Source organism: Macaca fascicularis, chromosome 3 (assembly GCF_037993035.2).
Source record: "Macaca fascicularis isolate 582-1 chromosome 3, T2T-MFA8v1.1".
Lineage (NCBI taxonomy): Eukaryota > Metazoa > Chordata > Mammalia > Primates > Cercopithecidae > Macaca > Macaca fascicularis.
The window spans coordinates 177,410,220-177,434,737 of NC_088377.1; the positions used below are offsets into that span (position 1 = coordinate 177,410,220).

General features: G+C 47.5%; 1 protein-coding gene and 1 long non-coding RNA gene across 5 annotated transcripts in view; one reads left to right on the forward strand and one right to left on the reverse strand.

Moving 5' to 3' along the window:
- The window catches only part of LOC141409935 (uncharacterized), a 250,137-nt gene that overhangs the window by 53,922 nt on the left and 171,697 nt on the right, over positions 1-24,518 (forward strand). The gene's annotated exons all lie outside the window — the stretch shown is intronic.
- Positions 1,470-17,051, reverse strand: FAM180A (family with sequence similarity 180 member A). Its single transcript, XM_005550862.5, has 3 exons — positions 16,743-17,051; positions 5,052-5,152; positions 1,470-2,613 (listed from the first exon to the last, which is right to left on the reverse strand). The coding sequence occupies exons 1-3, from the start codon at positions 16,816-16,818 to the stop codon at positions 2,269-2,271; spliced, it is 522 nt and encodes a 173-aa protein (XP_005550919.3). The 5' UTR covers positions 16,819-17,051; the 3' UTR covers positions 1,470-2,268.

Here is a 24,518-nt window from a genome sequence, read left to right on the forward strand (position 1 = left end):
TGTAGAAACTTCATAGGTAGGAGTCTTAGAGATTATCTTATCCAACTTCTTCATTAGAATATTTAAATAATGATATGGCCGGGTGCAATGGCTTGCACCTATAATCCCAACACTTTGGGAGCCTGAGGCAGGTGGATCACTTGAGGCCAGAAGTTCGAGACTAGCCTGGCCAACATGGTAAAAAACCGTCTCTAGTAAAAATACAAAAATTAGCCAGGTGTGGTGGTGCACGCCTATAGTCCCAGCTACTTGGGAGGCTGAGGCAGAAGAATCACTTGAACCCAGGAGGCAGATGTTGCAGTGAGCCGAGATAGTGCCACTGCACTCCAGCCAGGACGACAGAGCGAGACTCCATCTCTCTCATATCTCACACACACACACACACACACACACACGCACACACACAAGAATGTTTATTTATTTATTTTTTTTATTTTATTTTATTTTTTGAGACGGAGTCTTGCTCTGTCACCCAGGCTGGAGTGCAGTGGCGGGATCTCAGCTCACTGCAAGCTCCTCCTCTCGGGTTCACGCCATTCTCCTGCCTCAGCCTCCCGAGTAGCTGGGACTACAGGCACCCGCCACTTCGCCCGGCTAGTTTTTTGTATTTTTTAGTAGAGACGGGGTTTCACCGTATTAGCCAGGATGGTCTCGATCTCCTGACCTCATGATCCGCCCGTCTCGGCCTCCCAAAGTGCTGGGATTACAGGCTTGAGCCACCGCGCCCGGCAAGAATGTTTAAATGATGATCTTACACTAAACAAAAGCTTAAGGTGATATGTATGTATAGTTTAAATAGATATCGAGTCAATATCTCTAAAAGGAAAGTTTTGGCATTTGAAAGGGTAGAATTCTGTCATCTGAAAATCATTTTTGTTTGGAGCATTTAGTGCTCTGATGATGCTACATTATTTTCACATGAAGACAGACAGGCACGGGTCTTCATGCCACCTTGTTCGCTGGGAGACTCTTTCTGCATTAGCTTGGTTTTACTATTCAAAGACAAGGTATGGCTGGACTGGGCTGTGGGCCCCTTCCTGTTTCTCTCTTGTGTTAAGCCAGCTTTCAAAAAAGAAGAGTTCAGACATAAAAGTCATAAAATTACTGATTTTCTTTTTTGTTTGTTTGTTTTTGTTTTTTGAGACGGAGTCTCGCTCTGTCGCCCAGGCTGGAGTGCAGTGGCGCGATCTCGGCTCACTGCAAGCTCCGCCTCCCGGGTTCCCGCCATTCTCCTGCCTCAGCCTCCTGAGTAGCTGGGACTACAGGCGCCCGCCACCGCGCCCGGCTAATTTTTTGTATTTTTAGTAGAGACGTGGTTTCACCGTGGTCTCGATCTCCTGACCTTGTGATCCGCCCGCCTCGGCCTCCCAAAGTGCTGGGATTACAGGCGTGAGCCACCGCGCCCGGCCAAAATTACTGATTTTCTAATGGATTCTTCTTGGCAGCTTTTGGAAAAGTCAAGAAGTATATCCCTGGCAAATAATATATTTATTTGGGTATAGCTCTAGTTTCTTTATATTTACTATAGAACCTCTGGAAAAATGTTCATTCATCCCAGCACCCTAGTCCCTTAGGACCGAAGGAATCTGTCCCCCATCTTCCTGCCATGATGTCTCCTTTAGCTCCTTCCTCAATCCTTTTTTAATGTTTTTTTTTTTCTTGAGACAGAGTCTCACTTTGTTCCCCAGGCTGCAGTACAGTGGCATGATCTCAGCTCACTGCAACCTCTACCTCCTGGGTTCAAATGATTCTCCTGCCTCAGCCTACTGAGTAGCCAGGATTACAGGCATGCGCCACCGTGTCCGGCTGATTTTTGTGATTTTAGTAGAGATGGGTTTTCACTGTGTTGCCCAGGTTGGTCTTGAACTCCTGACCTCAAATAATCCTCCCATCTCAGCCTCCTAAAGTGCTGGGATTACAGGCATGAGCCGCTGTGCCCGGCCTGTCTTCACTCTTGAGTGTGTGTGGCTGGTGCTCTGGGTTGAAGCATATCAGACCTCTGCCTGCCACAGGCAACCCATTCTGCCCATGGAGGCATCTTGAATTACCACTCCAGCCCTTCCAGGTCACATGATGGCATGAATCAGATATGTCTTCTAGGAAACTACAAGGAGAGAAAAGAGCATCGGCGTTACTGTGTTTGATCTCTGCTGCTCTGTGTCAGCGGTACGTGTTTTGTTGCTGGTCTCTGTAAATGGAATAGAGAATGAAGACTTTCTGGATTACTGTGCTGGTCCCTGCTCCGAGGTCCTGGTGTGGGCCAGTCTCTCAGGGAGGTACTCCCGGCTGTGAGGAGCGCATCAAGTCATGCCTCAGGGCTTGGAAGAGGCTAACGAGGGACTGCGCCCAGATGTCCTTCTGATAGCCATGGGACAGGGCTGTGCGGTAGGCCGCATAGGCTAGGGTCAGCACTGTCCTTTCAAAGTCTTCTTTCTTGAGGATGCCAGGGTGGCTGGAGAGGCTGGCGCTGAGCCGGCGGATGTCTGGGATGCTCTTGGGGATGACGTTGTTGCAGACACTGCGGAAGTCCGAGGCCTTCCGCAAGGAGGCCAGCTCCTCGTCCTTGATGGAGATCTGCAGGTCAGGGCTGATCTCAAGTTCGGCCAGCAGGAACTGGTGAGAAACGTGAATGTGCAAAAATATGAAGTGGGGCATTGCTGAGGACACAGTTGTATTCATTATCACACACCTTCCCTTAGGGAGGCAGCTGCCAAAAGAGCTTTGGAACCCAAGAGACCTGAGTTCCAGTTGTGACTTTCTCACTTGCTGTGTGATCTTGGACAAGTTACTTAACTTCTCTGAGCCTCACTTTCCTTCTCTGTGTAAATAATTAGTAACAGCATCTACTTCACTGGGATATTGTGAGAGGTAAATAAGACAAATATGGACAAAGCTAATAGAGTGCCTGGTTCAAAGCCAGTATTTAAGGGACTAATTATAGTTTCTAGTGTCCTGGATAAATTCCTTCTTCCCTTTCTTTCTCCCACCCAACAAAGATCATCTAAAGCATCAACTATTTCAGATAATTTTAAGGCAGAAGCTGGGAGACTCTTTCTGCATTAGCTTGGTTTTTCTATTCAAAGACAAGGTGTGACTGGATCGGGCTGTTGGTCCCTTCCTGTTTCTCTTCTGTGTTAAACCAGCTTTTCAAAAAAGAGTTCAGACATAAAGGTCATAAAATTACTGATTTTTTTTTTTTTTGAGATGGAGTCTCACTCTATCACTCAGGCTGGAATGCAGTGGCACGATCTCAGCTCACTGCAACCTCCACCTCCCGGGTTCAAGAGATTCTCCTGTCTCAGCTTCCCAAGCAGCCAGGATTATAGGTGCCCGCCACCATGCCCGGCTAGTTTTTCGTATTTTTAGTAGAGATGGAGTTTCACCATGTTGGTCCGGCTGGTCTCGAAAACTCCTGACCTCAGATGATCCCCCAGCCTCGACCTCCCAAAGTGCTGGGATGACAGGCATGAGCTACTGCGCCAAGCCAAATGACTGATGTTCGAACTGATTCTTCTTGGCAGCTTTTGGAAAAGTCAAGAAGTACATCCTTGGCAAACAATCTATTTATTTGGGTATAGCTCTAGTTTCTTTATATTTACTATAAGACCTCTGGAAAAATGTTCAGAGTTTGAAGGATGCAGAGGATTGTGCTAGGAATCAAGTGGGATACAGACGTTTGCCCTTTTCTCTCACCTGCCCACTAAGCATAGGAGCTGCGTCTGCCACGCACTTCCCTGCGTAGTGCCAGGCTCACAGTCGGGACGGAATGACTCCAAATCCTAACTCTTCTCTCTGTCTCCGTCTTCCCCTGCCCTAGTTCATCCTCCATGGCACTGTCTATGATCTTTCTGAAATATAGATCTCTTCGTGTGACTCCCATGTTCAAGACTAGGCAAAGACTCTGCATTTCCCAGTCTGGTTCCCAAGGCAGGATTTGAAATCTCTCCCCTGACTTAACTACATGGCTACAGCAAGTTATCTCTTATTTTATTTTATTTTTTTGAGATGGAGTCTCGCTTTGTCGCCCAGGCTGGAGTGCAGTGGCATGATCTGAGATCACTGCAACCTCCACCTGCCAGGTTCAAGTGATTCTCCTGCCTCAGCCTCCCAAGTAGCTGGGATTACAGGTGCATGCCACCACGCCCGGCTAATTTTTGTATTTTTGGTAGAGATGGGGTTTCACCATGGTGGCCAGGCTGGTCTCGAACTCCTGACCTCAGGTGATCCACCTGCCTCAGCCTCCCAAAGTGCTGGGATTACAAGCACGAGCCACTGCACCTGGCCCAGCTGTCTCTTTCTTAACCAGACAGTCCTAGTGCATGGAGTCAGAGGATGTCACAGCGGGACGGGAATTTTGGACAGCATAGTTGAATTCTCTCATTTAACAGATGAGGAGAGTCAGGCCCAGAGAGAAACTATGGCTTATGCAAGGTGGCACAGCGGACGGGTGACAGAGCCAGGACTAAAGCTCAGATCTCGAGCCTGGAATCATAACACTGAACCAATCTGGGTGGCCTTGGGAAACTGACCCTGTGGTTTGGAGGAGGAGTGGGGTCTCAGTGATGCAAGGTGAGAGGCAGTGGAAGAGAGCTGGCAGGGTGGTCCGTGGCTTCCAGAAACCCAGCTGGGCTGGCAGCTCATCCAGACAGCACTGCTGTCACAGCATGCAGGGCCTTGGAGACATGGCTGCACCCAGACAACAGCTTGGCATTTCCTGGCAAGTCCTGCCTCAAGGCCTTTGCTTGGGAATTTTGCCACACTCTGCTGCCTGGGCGCCAGGATTGATGCCTATGGGCCAATTCTAATTTTAATTTAAACTGAACTGAACTCCTAACGCCATCATTCTCTGTTATAGCATGTGGGAAAGACAGGAGGCATGAGGAATACTTTATGAATGAGCAAGATTCTGTGACCTCTACAAATTAGGCTAGTCCCTACCACAGCAGGGGTCACTCATGGTCAGGGGCTCAGGTCACTTCTTTTCCAAAAAAGAGAGAGAAAGTGCAGTGCCTTTTGGGTGACTTGGATTGAGCACATTCCCCTCTGCCTACCTCGAAGAGCAGCTCCACTTCCTCCAGGGAGTTCTGCAGGACTGGGTTCAATGGCAGTGATGAGGACCTCTTTGGCCGGTGGGCAGCAGGGAAGAGCACGGCTGAAAGAAAGAAAACAGTGAGTTCCTGGCTGCTGTGTGTACCCAGGACTTTTCCCTCTGATCCACCTGCGGGGTAGTCAAGGAGTCTTTAAAATGGACTGACTTGGCCAGGATTGGTGGCTCACGCCTGTAATCCCAGCACTTTGGGAGGCCGAGGCGGGTGGAACACCTGAGGTCAGGAGTTCGAGACCAGCCTGGCGAACATGGTGCAACCCCGTCTCTACTAAAATTACAAAAAAATAGCCAGACGCGGTGGCAGGTGCCTGTAATGGCAGCTACTTGGAAGGCTGGGGCAGGAGAATCGTTTTAACATGGGGGGTGGAGGTTGTAGTGAGCCGAGACTGCGTCATTGCACTCCAGCCCGGGCAACAGAGCGAGACTCCATGTAAAAAAAAAAGGACTGACTTGAAAGTGGTGGTGGACATAGAGTGAGGAGAGAGGTGACACACCCCCCTGGTGTGGCCTAGAAAGCTCTCAGGCATGCCAGACCAGTGGCTGAAAAACTGGCTGCTCATCAGAACCATCTGAGAAAACGAGAAAAGAAAAGAAAAGAAAAAGAAAAAGGAAGAACCATTTGAGAAAGTTTTGTAAAATCTATATGCCTAGGGATACACATGCCTTAGGGAATTTATATTAAACCAAAGCAAAATAAAGCAAAGCAGAAATGATGAGCAAACAAAAAGCTCCAAAGTCAATGAGTGAGTTCCCTGAAAACACTGTTCCCTGATAGCACAGCACACATCTTAGCATGTTACCACTATGAAGTGCTGGTTTATGCCCTTTTAAATCAGAAGATCAGGCTTCTGGCTACCTCAGGCACATCCAAAATATAGCTGCCAAGAATCTGAACACAGGTGACAAAATAAAGGAAGAGAGCTGCACAAAACCCTGGCCCTTGGATCTAGGGCATCATTGTGGGGTCAAGCTCAGAGCTTTCTCCAAGGGCTGGCTGATTTTTTTGTTTGTTTGTTTGAGATGGAGTCTTGCATTGTCACCCAGGCTGGAGTGCAGTGGCACAATCTTGACTCACTCTTACCTCTACCTCCTGGGTTCAAGTGATTCTCCTGCCTTAGCCTCCCAAGTAGCTGGGATTACAGGTGCGTGCCACCATGCCCGGCTAATTGTTGCATTTTTAGTAGAGACAGAATTTCACCATGTTGGCCAGGCTAGTCTTGAACTCCTGACCTCAAGTGGTCTGCCTGCCTCGGCCTCCCAAAGTGCTGGGATTACAAACATGAGCTACCGCACCCAGCCAAGGCTGGCTGATTTAGGAATGCATTTAGTATAAAGTCAGTGACTTGACAATGCTGTTCCCCAGTGGTTGCATGTAGAAGTGGTAACTGGAGGAAGATGAATGGCTACTAGAGGTACGTAGGATAGCAAGAATTAGGCACTGGCTGGGGTCAAGTGAGGGAGAAGACAGAACATCAGAGGGTATAGGAAAGATCATTACAAATTGCAGTTCTCTATGACCACGTCAGGCTAGGAGCAAATAGCCCTGGTCACCTCCACGGCCCCTCTGGGGAGCAGGCACTGTGCAGAAATGATCGGCAGCTGAGAGAAAAAGGTACAGCTCCTTTAAGACACTTGATTGTGATCTACCAGAAAACTGGGGAAATAACGGTACAAATCAAGACTATAAGGTGTTGGCACCTCCTGAAGTTGCACAGGCATATTTTGCTTAATCATACATGGCAGCTCTGCTAGTTGATAATAGTGCCCTTGAGCCACCGAGAAAAGGTCAAATTATGTTCAGTGTACGCAGTTAAAGAAGGCAGGCTGGGCGCGGTGGCCCTATAATCCCAGCACTTCGGGAGGCCAAGGCGGGCAGATCACATGAGACCAGGAGTTTGAGACCATCCTGATCAACATGGTGAAACCCCATCTCTACTAAAAATACAAAAATTAGCTGGACATGGTGGTGCGTGTCTGTAATCCCAGCTACTTGGGAGGCTGAGGCAGGAGAATTGCTTGAACCCGGGAGGCAGAGCTTGCAGTGAACCGAGATTGTGCCACACTGTATTCCAGCCTGGCGACAGAGTGAGACTCCATCTCAAAAAAAAAAAAAAAAAAGAAAAAAAAAAAGGCAGAGAAGGATGGAAATCATTTTAGAAAGATTTCCATCAGAAGTGATAAAAACAAACAAACAAAAAAGGAAACATCTTTAACCTAGAGGAACTTTCCTGTAAAGCTCACTGGTGGGGATCTCCCATGTCCCAGAAAAGCCTGATGGATGTATCATAGTATTGCTGTAAATTACTTTCTTAGTAACTCATTTATGATCGATACCACAAGTTCCTCAAGGACTGGGATCCATATAGTTTTATATTTCTGTACCCGTGGCAGAGCCTGGCAGGCTTCTAGGGTGTGTGCCAGGCATAGCTGTCGATGACCAAATTCCTGCACTAATGGTCGCCTCGGCCAGCAGAGTGACCAGCTCTGTTTTGCCAGACCATGCTCAGGGAAGAAGCCATCAGCTCCATGGCAGTATTCACTAGCCCAGCATTTCAGCAGAGTCTGCCAAAAAAGAGCCAGTTTCCCACAGAATCATAGATTTCATGACTTGAGGAAGCCTTTGCCCCTGTTCATCCACTGCCAGTGCCTGTAGTGTCAGGTGGAACGCAGGAGAGCGAGGTGTCTGTGACGCCACTAGTTCACACTGTTAGAGTCACCAAAGCGGTTTCTTGGACCTGGCTCCAGAGTTCTGATTTAACTGAACCAGAGTGCAACCAACACATTATGATTTCGTAAAGCTTCCTAAGTGCTTCTAATGACAGCCAAGGTTGAGAACCACTGTCCTAGTGAGAGTGAGCCTGACCTGAAATTGTGTGGAAGACGCTGACCCTAGGCTGTGTGGCCGCTCTCTGGTTAGACCGGTGGTTCCCAGCCTTGACTAGACATTCGATTCATCTGGGCACTTTTAGAAACCCGAATACCCAAGACCACACTCCAGGCCAATCTGTGGGCATCTCTGGGAGTGAAACATAGGCACTGGGACTTTTTCCAGCTCCCAGGCTCCAGTAGGCAGCCAGATCTGTGTTATCCACATCACAGGCCGATGGTGTCCTTCTACCATAAAACAATTCAGAGTTCTTGCCTGTCTGATGGGGCCTTACAAGGCCAACTGAAGAGCCCAAGGTCATCACGTTCTTGGAGGTGAGGAGTGCAGGCACAGAGAGGGCATGGGCTTTGTCTCTGCTTTCTCCTTGGTATGAGATGAGTTGGTCTTAGGTCAAGGTGTGCCTGTTTCTTTCTTCATGCTCTTCTTTTCTTCCCGCCAGGAAGAAAGGGGGTGGATGAAACCCCCTTCTTAGGATAGGATCTAAGAGCGACTTGACTTCTTTAATTCTGCTAGAATTGATCTCTTATTGCCAAATTAAAGGTATTGTTCCCTTAAAAAAACAAACAAACAAAACAAAACAAAACAAAAACCCCAGTCCCAGCAGATGAAGGCGATAGGGAGGGAATGTCAGGGCGTGGAGCCCTTCCTGCTCTCTGTAATCACAGCCAGCCTGTGGCTGCCTGCCTGGAAGTTATTCATGATCTTAGACCTGGACTTTCTTCACTCAGTTGTTGCCCTGTGAACAGCAACATGCCTTTAACATGCTCACCCCAGGCGGACCCCTAGTTCTCAAAGAGCCAAGAAGAAAATACTTCCTGATTCAAAGCTGGGCTTGATAATGGAAACTCTGTCATTTCCAATAGCTCTTGGTATCGTACTGAATAATAACATAGTTTGGTGGAGACTTAGAAATAGCTTCAGCCTTCAGACAAGGGGAATGGCTATTGCTTTAGGATGTAAGTTTGTACCAGGCGTGGCAGCTCACACTTGTAATCTTAGGACTTTGGGAAGCTGAGGCGGGTGGATAACTTGAACCCAGGAATTTGAGACCAGCCTGGGCAACAAAGTGAGACCCGTCTCTACTAAAAATAAAAAAAAATTAGCTGGGCATGGTGGCACATGCTTGTGGTCCCAGCTACTTGGGAGGCTGAGGCAGGAGGATCAATTGGGCCTGGGAGGTCAAGGCTGCAGTGAGCTGTGATTAGCCACTGTACGCCAGCCTGGGTGACAGAATGAGACCCTGTCTCAAAAAAAAAAAAAAAAAAAAAAAAAAGAAAAGAAAAGAAAAGAAAAGAAAAAGCCAAGCAAATGGGAGAAAGCATTTCCAATGAATGTAACTGATAAGGATCAATATCTAGAAGCTAAAAAAGAAGTCCTACCAATCCATTTAAAAAGTAAAAAATCAGAATGTATGTGTGGGAAGCACAGGAATCTTAAAGATGGGTCTCTCTCTCTCTCCCTTCCTCACCCCCACCCCTGTACTGGTCCACCAGCCCTAGCAGTGCTGCCCCTTACATTTCTGTGGCTGCTTTGACCTTGTGCATTGGGCAGGGGTAGGGAAGGTTATGCCCCTTAGGCTGCTGGAGTGCAGCCAGCTCTAGGGCAGACATCTCAGTGGTTCAGCAGCCGCCCAGATCTGCCTCCCTGCGTGAGGCAAGACCTAGAGGGAATCTCCACTGGAAAGGCTGGAGGTGGTGGGTGAGAAATAGCTCTATCTGATCAATGTCACAACACAGAGGTCAAATTTCACAATGTACAATCACTCCAAGATGTTCTTGTCCATAATGACAAAGGCTGGACCCCACCAGAAATGCTGATGGCTGAAACAAGGGCTGGCAAACTCCAAGATGTTTATGTGCAAAGCTGGAAACTAGACTGGCTCCTACATTTTAGAAAATCCTGTTTCCGCAGGAAGACTTTCCTGGGAACCCCACTGTACGTGGTGGTTTTCCTTCTCTACCTCTATGTTTCTTCATCCAGGCCGCATGTTTTGCATCTTGCTGCACGCCACCCTGAAACGTTTCATCAGGGTTGCCAGGCCCTGGGAGGGAGCGAATGGGCTATGTGCAGCCCCTGCCTCACCTCTGTGTGTGTGTAATGCAGTGCTCTAGGTGCAGTCTCAGGATACATTTTGGAATGATTTAAGAAAACATAAACTAGGTAGTGATACAACCAAACCAAAACAACAGCCTTGGAGACTCTTCAGGGCTTTGCTGGTTTTTCTTCCTTTTCCTTCTGCCCCATCCCTCAAACTTATGGAGGTCGCTTTAAGTTCAGCTCCCTGCTCCCTGCTCCCTGCTCCCTGCTCCCTGTGAGTAAAGTGCTCTGGGCAGCCCAGCCTTCACAAGGCTGATGGGAGGGAGGCCTGAGTGCTCCTCCCTGGATGCCCATTAGCAACTGCACCCCCTCTAAGAGTGGGGTGGGGAGACCAGAGACTGGCAGGAGGATCCCACGCCCCCCAGGTGCCACCTGAGCACTGAACCTCAGACAAGAAGGTTGGTGTGACATGTATGTCAGAAGCACGGACTTTGTGCCTCTTTTGCTTGTGTACAATTGGGCCCATTTGTTTACTTTCTTCTCCATTCAATGCTCCCCACCCAGCCCACTGTCCAGGCGTTTCTTCAGGATGTGAATGTGTCCATGAGGGCCACTCAGTGTGTCTGTCCTAAGGGCCCTGAGACTCAATGGTCAACTTGTGTGGAAGTTGGCTGCCGAGGCTGGCCATGGGGTGGGGAAACCAAGCGCTGCTCAGTTCCTCCTTGATTCCCTGCACAAATGAGCATCTAGGACACATGGGACCGACCAGCATAGAACAAGTGACTCACTTGCTAAAGGTCATGCCACATGGACTGAGTTAGTCCAGGAGCTGGATCCAGAGTTCATGATTCATGTGTTATAGCATGTTCTGTCCATGTCTTCTGCTGAGAGATACCTCTGGAGCTCAGACTAAAGCTCTTAACATGTGGAGCTCAGATATAATAATGCAATAGCTCAGGGGCACCTACTGTGTGCCTTGTGCTGTCCATACCTCGTGAGGTAAATATGAACTTTCCATTTTATAGATGAAGAAACTTGGAGGTTAAGAAAATTGCCCTAGGCCATCCGATTTATGTGAGGTAGGGCTGGGATTAAAATCCAGATCTCCAAGGCTGCAAAACCCAATCTCACTGATAAGTGAACAATGCTCTTTTTTGTAGGTACCTCTGCCCAGAGACTGGGCATTCTTCAGTTCTGAATAATTCCAGAAAGGATAAATGGTAGTTAGTGATGAATGAAGGAATGCCTATGCATTTGATAGAAAATGTATTCTTAAATGGATCATACATATTTTTCAAAACTCTGACTTTGACTTATAATAATGTGATATGCAAGGTAAAATAACTACTTTTAGGATCACTCTCCTGCTTTGATTCTCCTTTTCTCCCTCATTGTTCCTCTTTTTTTTTTTTTTTGGAGACAAGAGGCTTGCTCTGTTGCCCATGCTGGAGGGCAGTGGTACAATCTTGGCTCCCAGGTTCAAGCGATTCTTGCACCTCAGCCTCCTGAGTAGTTGGAACTACAGGTGCCACCATGCCCGGCTATTTTTTTTTTTTTTTTTTTTCCAGTGGAGACGGGGTTGTTTATCATGCTGGCCAGGCTGCTCTCGAACTCCTGACCTTAAGTGATCCTCCTGCCTCAGCCTCCCAAAGTGCTGGGATTACAGGTGTGAGTCACCGCGCCTGGCCCTTTATTGTTCCATTGCAATCGCTTGGCAAAAGCACAATCCAGCTCTCCCCATTCCACACCTGCCCCTGTGCACCTGAATGTGGCTGGAGAAAAACGCTCTTTGTGATGACTCTGTTTAAAATTACAACCCTCTGGACTCTCTAGCCTCTGTCCCTACTTTATTATCATCCAACAAATCACCTATTTTAAAATATAAATATATTTGTTGCCTGTTTCCTCTCACTAGAGGGTATGGGATTTTGTCTATTTTGTTCACTGTTGCACTCCCAGTGCCTAGCATCATGCCCCTTCCTGTTCATCAGATGAATAAATAATCCCATAGGAACACATTACCTTCCCTGGTCACTAAGCTCTATTCTTTTCAAATAGAGTGCCTTACAAAATCCTTCCTTTTCTAATAGGGTGAATCTAGAGTTTATTTGTGATTCTTGTCTTGGCTAATGATCAGAAAGTAGATGTTGACTTCTGTCTCCACCACACCCTCTCCTTATCCCTGAGGAGTCCCTTTTTGGGCCTGGAAGAAGCTATTTTTTAATTGATCTCAGTGAGTGCTGTCCCCTACCTCCCCCACACCTTAGCCCTTCAAAGCTTTCTTGCCTAGACAAACAGCCAGAGGCACTCCAGTGGAGTAGCCTGTCTTTGTTGGGCAGCCCGACCTTCTCTTTGACTTTCTGTAATCTGGGTTAAAAGTCTCTTTCTTCTTTCCTCCCATCCCTCCGATATGTTCAGTAGCACGATATTCAGGCTAATCATGCTTTCCCCAGAACTGTGTGTAGCATTTGTGGCAAATAGCTTGTTGGAAAGGATTCAAGCTGCAGACCATCTCAAGCCAAACTACAACTGTATTTTTAATGAATCAGTTGAAGCAACTCGATGGAAAGGACAGTGGGTGTGGAAAGGAAAAGCTCATTTGTAAAAGATCTTTTGCCAGATCTGACGGATGTCATTTACTTTTTGGCTCCTGGACCAGCCCTCTGTAAACACAGTGCTATTCTGAGCAAGCCAGGGTCTCGGCCCTGTGCGTGGGGGTCCTCTGGGAGAGCTCCTGAGAGGGCTGTGGCAGCCAGCTCCTCTTGGCTGGAAAGCTCCACCACGTAGGGGGAGCTTGGGGTTGCCGGGAGTAGGTGAGTGGCCCATGGGGATGGAGAAATATGCAGAGCGGACGAATGAGCATGGGGCACTGTGACAGCAGATGGACCTCGGGGATCAACTTCAATCCTGCCCTTGCAGCTGGGGGAGCTGGGGCACTTCACTTCTTGCCTCACTCTCCAGTTTTCTTACCTGTAAATGGCCAGGATAGCACCTGCCTCATGGAGTTACTGTGGAGTGAGAAGATGGCTCTGTATGGGGCACTTGGGCAGTTAATACTTAAAACAATTTTGTTTTTGGACACAGGGTCTTGCTCTGTCATCCAGGCTGGAGTGAAGTGGCTCAATCATAGCTCTCTGCATCCTTGACCTCCTGGGCCTAAGTGATCCTACCACCTTCATCTCCTGGCATTAAGTGATCCTACCACCTTAACCTTCTCAGTAGCTGGGACTACAGGCATATGCTGCTACACCCAGCTAATTTGTTTTAATTTTAATTTTTTAAGACATGGGGGGGGGGGTCCCACTATGTTTCCAGGCTGGTCTCGAACTCTTGGCCTCTCAGCCCCCTGAGTCATTGGAATTACAGGCCTGCACCACCATGGCTGGCAGTCAGTGAGTACTTACTGAGTACTGACCACAGGCCTTTCCCTCATGGAACATTCATGGCTGAGGACACACACAACCCTAAAGTGGACACCTGAAAATGACATAAGTTCCATCAAAAAATGGAAGGGCGGCTCTATTAAACTACTTAAAAAATAATTTGTGTGTATTCAACAAAAGCATAGATATTCATATTCCTTAATAGATGCATATTTGTTTCTCAAGTATGGCTAGTCCTCCCCCTTCCAGTAGTGCCCTGGCAGGACCTGGTATGTGCTGGGACGTGGGCCACCTGTGTGTGTGTTTGTGTGTGTGTGTGTGTGTGTGTGTGTGTGTGTGTAGATGTGGCTTTCCTGGCTTGGCCACAGGTGAGTCATTTGGTCTTCATCAAGCTGGTGGGGCTGGAATGGGTGATCCTGGATCCTGGCATGAAAAGCTGCCTCCCAGAGTGGAATCCTAGAGAGCGCTTAGGGAAAGGCTGGGAGGATGGTAGGAAAAAGACAGTCCTAACAGCAGGGTGCATATTGCCTGTGGGTTTACGTCTACATTTCTACGTGTTGGAGCAGGAGGGTAGGAGGATGGACATGGGGTAGCAGTGGGGCGGGGTGCTGAAGGGCAGGCGGTGGAAGAGGAAAATCTCAGGAAGAGATTGCCCTAAGACTTTCCAAAGGGAGTACTTTGAATTGAGGCTGGAGGTAGGGTGGGGGTAAGGATGAAGGTGAAATGAATAATACATTTGGAAAAACTGTTATTCATTTGGGTGTGACTCCTATTCTGTCTTAAAAAAAAGATGGCAAGAATTGTGTATTTCTTTTATAATTAGAAAAAAATGTTAAAAATGAAAAACAAAATCAGCTACGTGGAAGACATTTGATGATGGTTGGAGGGACTCCATATCATTTGTTGACTCTGAGTGCTGACTTGAGCCATTAATCTAGCACGTCACATCCGCTGCCTCGTAGTGGCCTCGATATCAGATGGGCTGGCTTTGAGTCAGTGGATTGTGAACTCACTGTGGAAGGACCTTCCCCGATGTGGAAGGACATGGTCCAGAGAAGCTGCTCCCAGAATGTTGCTGTAGATTCCCCTGTTAAGAGCCTCAAACTTCCTTTAATGAAAAATTTTTATTTTTCAAAAATGGGTAGGCAATAGCTAATATTTATATTGTGCTTTGTCATTTACAAAGCATTTTCTTCTATATTTTTGAATATGACCCTCACAGTAACACAATGAGGGTGAGTTTTATTGATGTGATGGATGTTAATGTCACCTGTTAGTGAACTAAAGCTCAGAGAGGTTAAGAGACTTGTCTGAGATCACACTGCCAAATAGAGATGGAACTTAAATCAGGTCCCTTGCAGAGTAGCTCATGATGTGGCTGTTATGTTTATAAGCCATATTGCAAGTCAAATGATCCCTTTTGGCTTTGTAACAGCCTGTGCATTAGGAAGAATGGGCATTATTATCCCGTTTAATAAGCAAATCCCCAGTGTGACAGAGGGGAGCGACAGAACCCAACTCCAAGATCTCTTTGCTCTTTACTTCCAAGTGCTACCTCAAAGTTTGTGCACATCATGAACAGGGATGTGTGACAACAGAGTGACTATAGTCAATAATAACTTAATTGTATATTTAAAAAGAACTAAAAGAGAGCCGGGCACTGTGGCTCACACCTATAATCCCAGCACTTTGGGAGGCTGAGGTGGGTGGATCACTTGAGGTCAGGAGTTTGAGACCAGCCTGGCCAACATGGTGAAACCCCATCTCTACTAAAAATACAAAAATTAGCCAAGTGTGGTGGCGGGTGCCTGTAATCTCAGCTACTCTGGAGGCTGAGGCAGGAGAATTGCTTGAACCTGGGAGGCAGAAGTTGCAGTGAACTGAGATTGCACCACTGTACTCCAGCCTGAGACTCCATCTCAAAAATAAATAAGTAAAGAAATAACAAAAATAATAAAAGAGTATCATTGGATTGTTTGTAACACGAAGGATAAATGCTTGAGGGGATGGATACCCCATCTTCCATGATGTGATTACTATTCACTGCATGTCTGTATCAAAACATCTAATAGACCCCAGAAATACAAACAACTATGTACCCACAGAAATTAAACATTAAAAATTAAAAAAGGAAAAGGGAGGGGTGTACATGTGCATGTGCATGTGTATGCAATGTTGTTATGAGAAAAATGAAGAATGCTGTATTATTTGTTTCTGGGCAATGATCACTTCACAGCTCAGCTCAAAAGACTTATATCCCTGTTAGAGATGTAAGTCTCTAACATCAGGTTGAACCGTGAGGAAATGAAACCCAGCATAAGTACAGTAGCTTTTGCCTCCCTCCCATTTCAGATCCTTCTCTTGCGCTGCACTATCCCCACTCCGGCCACTCCTTCCTTCCCTGACACGGTCCTTGAGAAGCCAGCAGGAGGTGCGTCCATGCCACCATGCCAGTTGCCTTCCAATTTTGCATCTCTAGAAACACCTACTGGCCTGACTTGAAGGAGCCCATTCTTGTTGCAGTTCTTTCTGGGAGAGTGAACTCAGTTGACTTTAGGCAGTGGAAAGATTTCAGTTCATATTGGTGAAGAGTGGGCAGTGCTGTGGGTACCTCCTTTCCTAACAGTGATAAACTCTGGCTCGAGGTGCTCCCGGTGTCTACCAAGCAGAGCCAGTCCCAGGGAAATGGAGAAAAGATGCCATCCAGCTAGGAGGAACTACATCCTGAGAGGGAGGAAGTCAGTGATGAGAGAACAGCCTTTGCTGGGGCCCCTTCCTTTGTGAGTAGGTGGTGGGGCCGGTGGGTGCGGCGGAGGCTGAAGGGTTGCTCTCCTCACCTGCCCACCTCTGGCTGCAGAGATGCATCCCCTCCCGGTGAGGAGGCAACGTCCTGTAGATCTTCTGCTCTCGTTCCCCCAGGGAGCAGGCCTTTGGCATCCCAGCCCCCATCACTCCATCATTTTAGCAGCAGACCTCAGCACCTGCTCTCCAGATGGTCTGGCCCAACTGCTGCAGGTGGTGGGGGCAGTCGAAGAAATGAGTTCTACTTTCTATGAAGCAGAAATGAGTTCTCTCTGGGATACCAGAAAGGGATGCTCTCTGGGTTCTCCACCTCGACCTAGCTCCCTCAGGGGCTTTGATTTTTTTCCAGTGTCATTTCCCCATCACCCTCTAAGAAGGGGGAACATGTCAAGAAGCATCAAGCAATTGACAGAGATTAGATAAAAGGAGAGTGCGGGGCTTCTAATGTCCTTCCCTCCAAATTTTGAATTACATTTAAAAAAGAATAATGAGCATCAGACAAACAAATGAATAAAAAGCAACTCACCCCTGCTCCACCTGTGGCACATGGAAGCCTGAGCATTGGAATACAACAGCAGAAGCAGCAACGTCTTCCAATGCATCTTGTCCTTCAAAAGGTGACGAATCGACCCTCAAGCCCAATGGAACCCCAGTAGCTGCAGGTATGCCCGCGCTGTTCTTCCCAGTGAGATGATGGAGTGCTTCCCTCCCTTCCTTTTGCAGACGTGCAGAAATGCCTACTCTGCCTCAGAAGGCTGGAGGCTGAAGGCTGCGTCCTGGGTGGGACAGGAGTCGGTACCTCTCTTCATTTGACTCTCTCTGGGATTGGGGGACTGGGCTTCCACAGAGAGACTCTGTTTTTGAGCACATCTGGAGTGACTCACGGGGCATGTGATCTCCTTGGCAGTGGGGCGGATAAATATAATTTCTGTACTTGAGTTCCATGTGTTGGATGCACCCACTGGAATTTTTTCTTTAACAAACAGACCCGCGGAACTTGTTAGAGAGCCCGGCGAAGAGTTGGCTGCTCTCCCCTTCCACACATACGATACCAGAGCCAGGGGCGAGGGCTGGAGGCAGAGTTGGGAGCCTGCCTGGCAGACACCAGGACTGGTTGAGCCTAAGTTGCCTTCAGGACAGCAAAATCATTGTGGTGCCTGGGCTGAGTGTCACTGTTGCCCGGCCCTGGAGCTAGACTAGGACATTGGCGCCTGCCTAGAGCCTGTGTCTGGTCTGCCCAGGTTCTGGGTGGGTGGGGATCTGGCAGGTTGTGACCCAGCTGAAACGGAGAGGTGACATGGTGCATTGGTATTGTCCGTGCGAACGTGTATAGGTAACGATCCAGGAGCCCACAGGTGACCCCCAATTCGCATTGGTGATGCTCCCATTTCTGGGCTGTGCCTAGACCTGGGACCAAGCCACTTTGATTTTCCCAAGCAAAATGGGAATGTTTTTCCATAATCATTGTAATATACTGCCGCGGACACCTTAATTCTTTCGCATACCACTTTCTCAACTTCTCTGGAATGATAGGGAACGCTAAAGCTTGAAGGACACTTAAAGATTATGCCATCGTGTGGGTTTTCCAGTTTGTGGAGGTGGTGCCCAGGGTGACTGGGCTCCTGGAGAGGGCTCCTCGAAGCTCTACGCTACTGCAAAACTCCTCTTTAATCTGTTATAAGAAGTTGTTTGCGAGCCGGGCACGGTGGTTCACGCCTGTAATCCCAACACTTTGGGAGGCTGAAGTGGGGGAATTGCTTGAGGCCAGAAGTTCAAAACCAACCTAGGGAAAATAGACCCTGTCTCTACAAAAAATTAAAAAAATTAGCTGGGTGTGTTGGCGTGTGCCTGTAGTCCTAGTTACTCAGGTGGCTGAGGCAGAGGGATCGTTTAGGCCCAGGAGTTCAAGGCTGCAGTGAGCTATGATCATAACACTCTACTCCAGCCTGGGTGACAGAGTGAGAACTTTTCTCTTAAAAAATTTAGAAAAACCTTTTTTTTTTTTTTTTTTTTTTTTTGGGGGGGAAAAAAAATACTGGACTACAACATTTGAAAACCAGTCCTCTCACTAATATGAATAATAGCTATTAGGTGCTTAATTTGTTTCAGGCAGCGTGTTAGGTGTCCTCCTTGCATTAACTGATTTAATGCATCCACCAAACTAGGAGTTTAGGGCACTAGCCAGCGGCACCCCCCAACAGAAATGTAGTGTGAATCACAAACATCACTTAACATTTTCTACAGCTCATATTAAAAAAAGTAAAAAGAGGCTGGGCATGGAGGCTCACGCCTGTAATCTCAGCACTTTGGGAGGCCGAGGTGGGCGGTTCACCTGAGGTCAGGAGTTCATGACCAGCCTGGCCAATATGGTGAAATCTCATCTCTCCTAAAAATACAAAAATTACCTGGGCATGGTGGTGCACACGTGTAATCCCAGCTACTCGGGAGGCTGAGGCAGGAGAGTCTCTTGAGCCTGGGAGGTGAATGTTGTGGTGAGGTGAGATCATGCCACTGCACTCTAGCCTGAGTGACAAGAGTGAAACTCCATCTCAAAAAAAAAAAAAAAAAAAAAAAGAAAAAAATTAAGAAGAAACAAGTACAATGAATAGTAATAATATCTTTCATTTAATTCAATATATCCAAGATATTATCATTTCTATAAGTAAGTGATATAGTATTAACAAGATATTTTATATATTTTTTTACATGAGGTCTTTGAAATCTAATGTGTATTTCACACTTACAGCACTTCTCAAGTCACACCAGCCCTGTTTCAAGTACCTGATAGCTCCATGCAGCCAGTGGCTCCTGTATCGGGCAGTGAGGAGCTAGATGGTGAGAGGGCAGGCTCTGGGGCAAGATGCCTGTCTTTGTATCCCAGCTCTGCCCCTGACTAGCTGTGTGATATTGGTGGAGTTCCTGAATCTCTCTTGGGCTTGATTTTCTCCATCTATAGAATGGGGATAATAATAATTTCTTCTTCCTAGGGTTGTTTCAAGGAATCAATGCATTAATATGTATAAATGTTGGGAATAATATCTGGTACATAGTAAGCATTGAATACATGTGAGCTCTATACACATGAAGAAACAGGCTCAGAGGGGTTTAGTAATTTGTCCCAGGTCATCCAGCTAGTAGAGCTGGGATTTTTAACCTAGGTCTATGTGATTTCATAGCCCGCATGCAAAACCACTCCCCTCGCCTGCCTTAAAGTCTTATATTTTGGGAACTCCTTATTGGAGTGCTGGGAAACCAGTTCTGGAGGGGTGGGGAGAAACCTTGATTTGTAGTGCCTGCCACTACAAATACTCTGGTGAAAATACTCATGGGTGATTTCAAACTGCTGCTAATTTAACAAGTGGCTTGCAAAATTTCTGAAATATTAACCATCGGCTCTCAGGAAGTCCGTAAGAGCTGGCTCCAACACACAATGGCCTCTACTCACCACATTAGTCTTACTGGCTCTAACTATCTTTGCTTTTGGTGTCATGTTTTCTTTTTGTACTTTGTAAATCTGCAAGGATTGCCCAAAGGACCTAGCACGGGGTAGCAAGCACCCTGCAGTTGCCCATTGAAAACTTGTTGATTGACACTGAAGCCAAGGAGATTCAGGCCTCCCTGGTCTCCTGCCGACACTCTTGTGAGTGAGGAAGATGGATGTGGCTTGCCAGGCCATGGGGAATCCAGGAACAGAAATCACGATCTTGACCTCCAGTCCCAGACTTTTCGAATCTGTAGGCTCAAATCTCCAAACTGTCACCTACTAATTACTGAACTGGGGTGAGGATTAGCTTTTGGATTTGGGCTGGGAATGAATGTGTTTGTAACTAATTTCATTTCCTAAGATGATGAGCCAGGCCTTCTCTCTCACCACTACACCTTGGCACCAGGAGATGAACATTTACAGCTTCTCAAGGGGCCTGATTGAAGTCTTGGGAAGGCCTGGCCTAGTATACAGTACTGATTTTTTTCTCTCCCCATGTTTTTCTTGTTCCCACTGCAATCCTGAGTGCACTGGTTGAGACTGGTAAGGAAATGGATAATACTGCCTTTTGTAGCAGAGCACTAAAATCATGACAGTGGAGCTTCCGAGAGCTATTGACTATGTAAGGAATACTTTAGGGCTTTAGGGGGAGATGTTCTACTGAAGACAATAGCTGTCCAATACATCTTCACTCTGAACTCCCACTACGCCTACCTGTATTTCTCAGTCAATTTTCCAGCTTAGTTACATCTACCATTTACTGAGTTCTGATTACACATCTCATTTTATCTCATTCAATTTTCCCAGGAATTCTATTCGGTAGATACTAAAATAGAGTCCATTTAACATATGGCAACCTGAAGCTTAGAAAGGATAAGTAACGAGGGTCACACAACTACTGTATGGTAGACACTCCCATATGCTGCCTAGCAGGGGCTGAGATGAAAATCAGAAAACCAGGCCGGGCACGGTGGCTCATACCTATAACCCCAGCACTTTGGGAGGCCGGGGCAAGTGGATCATCTGAGGTCAGGAGTTTGAGACCAGCCTGGACAACATGGTGCAACCCTGTCTCTACTAAAAATACAAAAACTTAGCCGGGCGTGGTGGCGGGCACCTGTAACCCCAGCTACTTGAGAGGCTGAGGCAAGCGAATCTCTTGAACCCAGGAGGTGGAGGTTGCGGTGAGCCAAGATCGTGCCATTGTACTCCAGCCTGGCAACAAGAGCAAAACCCCTCTCAAAAACAAACAAACAAACAAACAAACAACCACCACCACAACAAAGAACAAACAAACAAACAAACAAAACCCGAGAAAAACCAATAAAGTGGCTGTGGCTTCTAGACATGGCAAGTGCAATGCATTGGAGGGAATTCTGGTCTGGGCCCTTCTCATGGTAATGTGGGGGAAGAGTCTGCTCTCTCCGAGGCTCTAACACAAAAGTGGCTCAGTCAATACCCCTTCGTTTGTCCTTTACTCATTCATTCATGCATTCATTCATCTGGGTTTTGAAAATCTCCTCTGTGCCAGCAGTGGGTATATGCCACATCAAATAAGATATATCCCCTGCTGTCAAGAATCTTCATAACAATGGGGGAAATAGACTCCTCTGCAGATATCCAGAACACATGTTGTATTTAATGCTGGAGGATTCTCAAGTAGAAAATGAGCGGGAGAGAAGTGTCGGGGAAGGCTTCTTGGAGGGGTTGAAATCTGAATTAAGTGTTTAGAAATGCATTGGATCTCACTAGGTTGTGGGAGAAGGAATGGTGAGGGAGTGGACAGCCTGAAAAACAGCTCTGAGGGGAGAGACAACCCGATGTAGGTGCAGAACCTCATGTCGTTTGGCCTTGCTGGAAGATCAAGTAGGATCCAGGAAGCAGTGGGACGCTGGCTGGTGGGCCGGGAGGGGAGGGCCTGGTGGAGTCATGGGCTACCATGTGCACTGCACCCTACTGGTCACTGGGAGTCCTGGAGAGTCCCAGCAGGTGGGTGGGGGGCTCGGCTTTATGGTTGGCTGTGCCGTGGAGGGTGGATTTGACAGGGCAGAGACCAGTCAAGAAGATGCCAAGCTCCAGGGACAGATGATAAAGACCTGAATCAGGGCAGGAACCAGTGGTAAGGAGAGAAGAAATGGATTTGAGAAAGATTGAGGACATAAAATCAGAAATGTGCAGATGTCTGAGAGGAGGAGATGGAGTGGGAGAGAGGGAGCAGACAAGAAGTTCTGGCCAGAGGTGGTGGCTCAAGCCTACGATCCTAGCACTTTGGGAGGCCAAGGCGGGAGGATCGCTTGAGCCCAGGAGTTTGAGACCAGCTTGGGCAATATAGTGAGACCTCTTCTCTACAAAACATAAAAAAAATTAGCAGGGTGTGGTGGCATATGCCTGTGGTTCTAGCTACTTGGGAGGCTGAGTGGAGAGGATCGCTTGAGCCTGGGAGATGGAGGCTGCAGTGAGCTGTGTTCCCACCACTGCATTCAAGCCTGAGAGACAGAGTGAAACTGTCTCCAAAAAAAAAAAAAAAAAAAAATTGAGAAGTGTCCCCAGTCTAGATGGAGAGCTCAGGAGAGGGTTTACAGTTTCTGTGGAGAAAGCTTGAGAGCGAGGCAAGTGCTGGGCATTGCTATGACTTGGTTTCTCCAGAGGCTTGCTTCCTCCTTACCCTTGGAGATAAGCGGCTGTTCTTTCCCTGACCGCCTGGGGAATGGCTCTTGCTCTGTAATTGGAGGGCTCTCTTCTGCACTGGGTTCTCTGCTGTGGCCTGCAGCTCTGGGGATGGCAGACAACAGACATTCTTTTTGGAGAGAAGAGTCACTTGTGGATTGGAGTATTTCCGTCATTGGAGGGACGTACGGACACAGGGACAGAACTCTTCTGGGTTTTCTCCCTTAGCTAACAGGACACCTAAGATCCCCTCTTTGGTTGACTTCATTCATGGGTAAATGAATGTTTCCAAACTAGAAACAAGAGTAGCCTGGAGTTCTGTCTCCAACATGCTCCTGTTCATTCATTTACAGTCTTGTGGCACTATTCTGTTTCCCTCACGAGGAGAGAAAAAGGAGTCCTGGGTTTTTAACAATTAGGACACTTGTGTCTAGCTTCAAGCCCTCCCCTCTGGCTGAGTCCCAGGTTCTGAGTCCTGTGAAGCCTCCCTCTTTGTCTGTGCAGCCAGCACCTTTGGCCGGTTTCTATTTTAAGGCTGTAAGTGAGGTAATTGGGTATGACAACACAAACACAGCTGTAATTATGGTACCAGCCTCCAAAGCAGAAAAGTCATCCGGCCCTCAAGGGTTGCCAGCACAAATGATACGTGCACGCCTCTGCCGGGCCAGGCCGGAACATCCACCTGCAATGTGGAGTCCACTGTGTATAGCAGGTTCTGCGCCAGATCAAAGAATCATTGGGGCAATTCAGCTCCTCTGTCTATGTAAGGCTTGAATGTGGAGTTGTTGCTGCCAGGCCCGCTAGCTAGACCAGTGATTCAGGAAAGTAAATGCTGGACCACCAATGGACGGGCCAGTTGAGCAAAGTGGGCCAGGTCTTTCCTCTGATGCAAACACCAACTGCTCTGGTGGAGCCTCTGAAGGCGTGTTTAGGTGTCCCTAAAGCATCTGCAATGCAATCGGTTCAGCTTCTGGGCTTTGCATAGACTGAATGCCTGTGTAATCTCCACTCCAAATGCAAGTGCTTTGTCTAGGGGAGGACAGGGAGATAAAAATTGCAGTTTTATTTGACCTGTCCCAAAGCCTTGGATCTTTGTATTTTCAGTTTAAAAATAACCGAGTTACACCCTTTGCTGACAGGTGCTGCTTTGTTTTTTTTGGCGGGGAGGGGTTTGAGGGAGATTGCTAAAACAGGGACACAGTATGGGTAGAGATTTAGATGGAACACATTCGAGATGGTCCCACCCACCTCTCAGACTTTTAAACTTTACTAATGATGCTACCAATTTCTTCCTCAAAATTACCCCGTTCTCTTCAGATAACAAACATCCACTGGTGTCTACCATGCACAAACCACAGCAGGACAAACACAGGTAGTGGCAGTGCCCTCAGAGATTACAGTTTTTTCCTTCATTAGCAAAAGGAACTGCGATCAGTTTCTATAGAGGCCAAACTAGAAGGGCATGCCAGGGCAGATGTGGAGACTTCCTTATTTGCTAAAGAAGGCAGACAGCAGACCTGGAGAAAAGACGCAAAATGATTTCTTTGAGATGTCTCTTTGGGTGTGAAAAGCTCTGAGGAGAAGGTGGTGTAATGTACACAGGGAGTCCCAGAGCATTCTGGGAGGGGAGGGCAGGGCATTCACTTCATCAGTCAGGACCTACAAGCTTCCACCACTTTAACAAATAACCCCGAGGTTCCAAGAGCTTACAGCAAGAATCAGTAGAGGTTTATTTCTCATGCATGCAACGTATTCATCCTGGGTTGGCTATGGCTTTCCTCCGTGTTGTCCTCATTCTGGGACTTGGGCTAATGCAGCAGCTTCTATATGAAGCACTGCTTGGTCATGATGACAGAGGGAAAAAGGGTCAAGTAAACCACGCTCTGGCTCTCATAATTTCTGCTCAGAAGTGACACACATTCCACATTTCCATCTCCCCTGCCCCCAACCCATTTTAATGGCTAAAGTAAGTCACAGGGCTGTTTCTGAGTCCAGCAGGGCAGGGATGTATACTTCTTCCACAGCATGGAAAGAGGGCATCATTGGTGAACAGGAATACAATCTCCTAGAGGCATGTACACCCTCCCCTGAGATTCGGAAGTAGGGACATCTGTTGTGAATGGGCGTCAGGCTGGCTCCAACTGTGGTCAG

Bases quoted from the DNA above. Each gene is read 5' to 3' on its own strand.
- FAM180A (XM_005550862.5), bottom strand. From the start codon at position 16,818: ATGCATTGGAAGACGTTGCTGCTTCTGCTGTTGTATTCCAATGCTCAG. The intron at 5,153-16,742 runs GTGAGTTGCTTT...TCTTTCTTTCAG, and splicing joins GTGCCACAGGTGGAGCAGGG to CCGTGCTCTTCCCTGCTGCC. The intron at 2,614-5,051 runs GTAGGCAGAGGG...GTTTCTCACCAG, and splicing joins AAGTGGAGCTGCTCTTCGAG to TTCCTGCTGGCCGAACTTGA.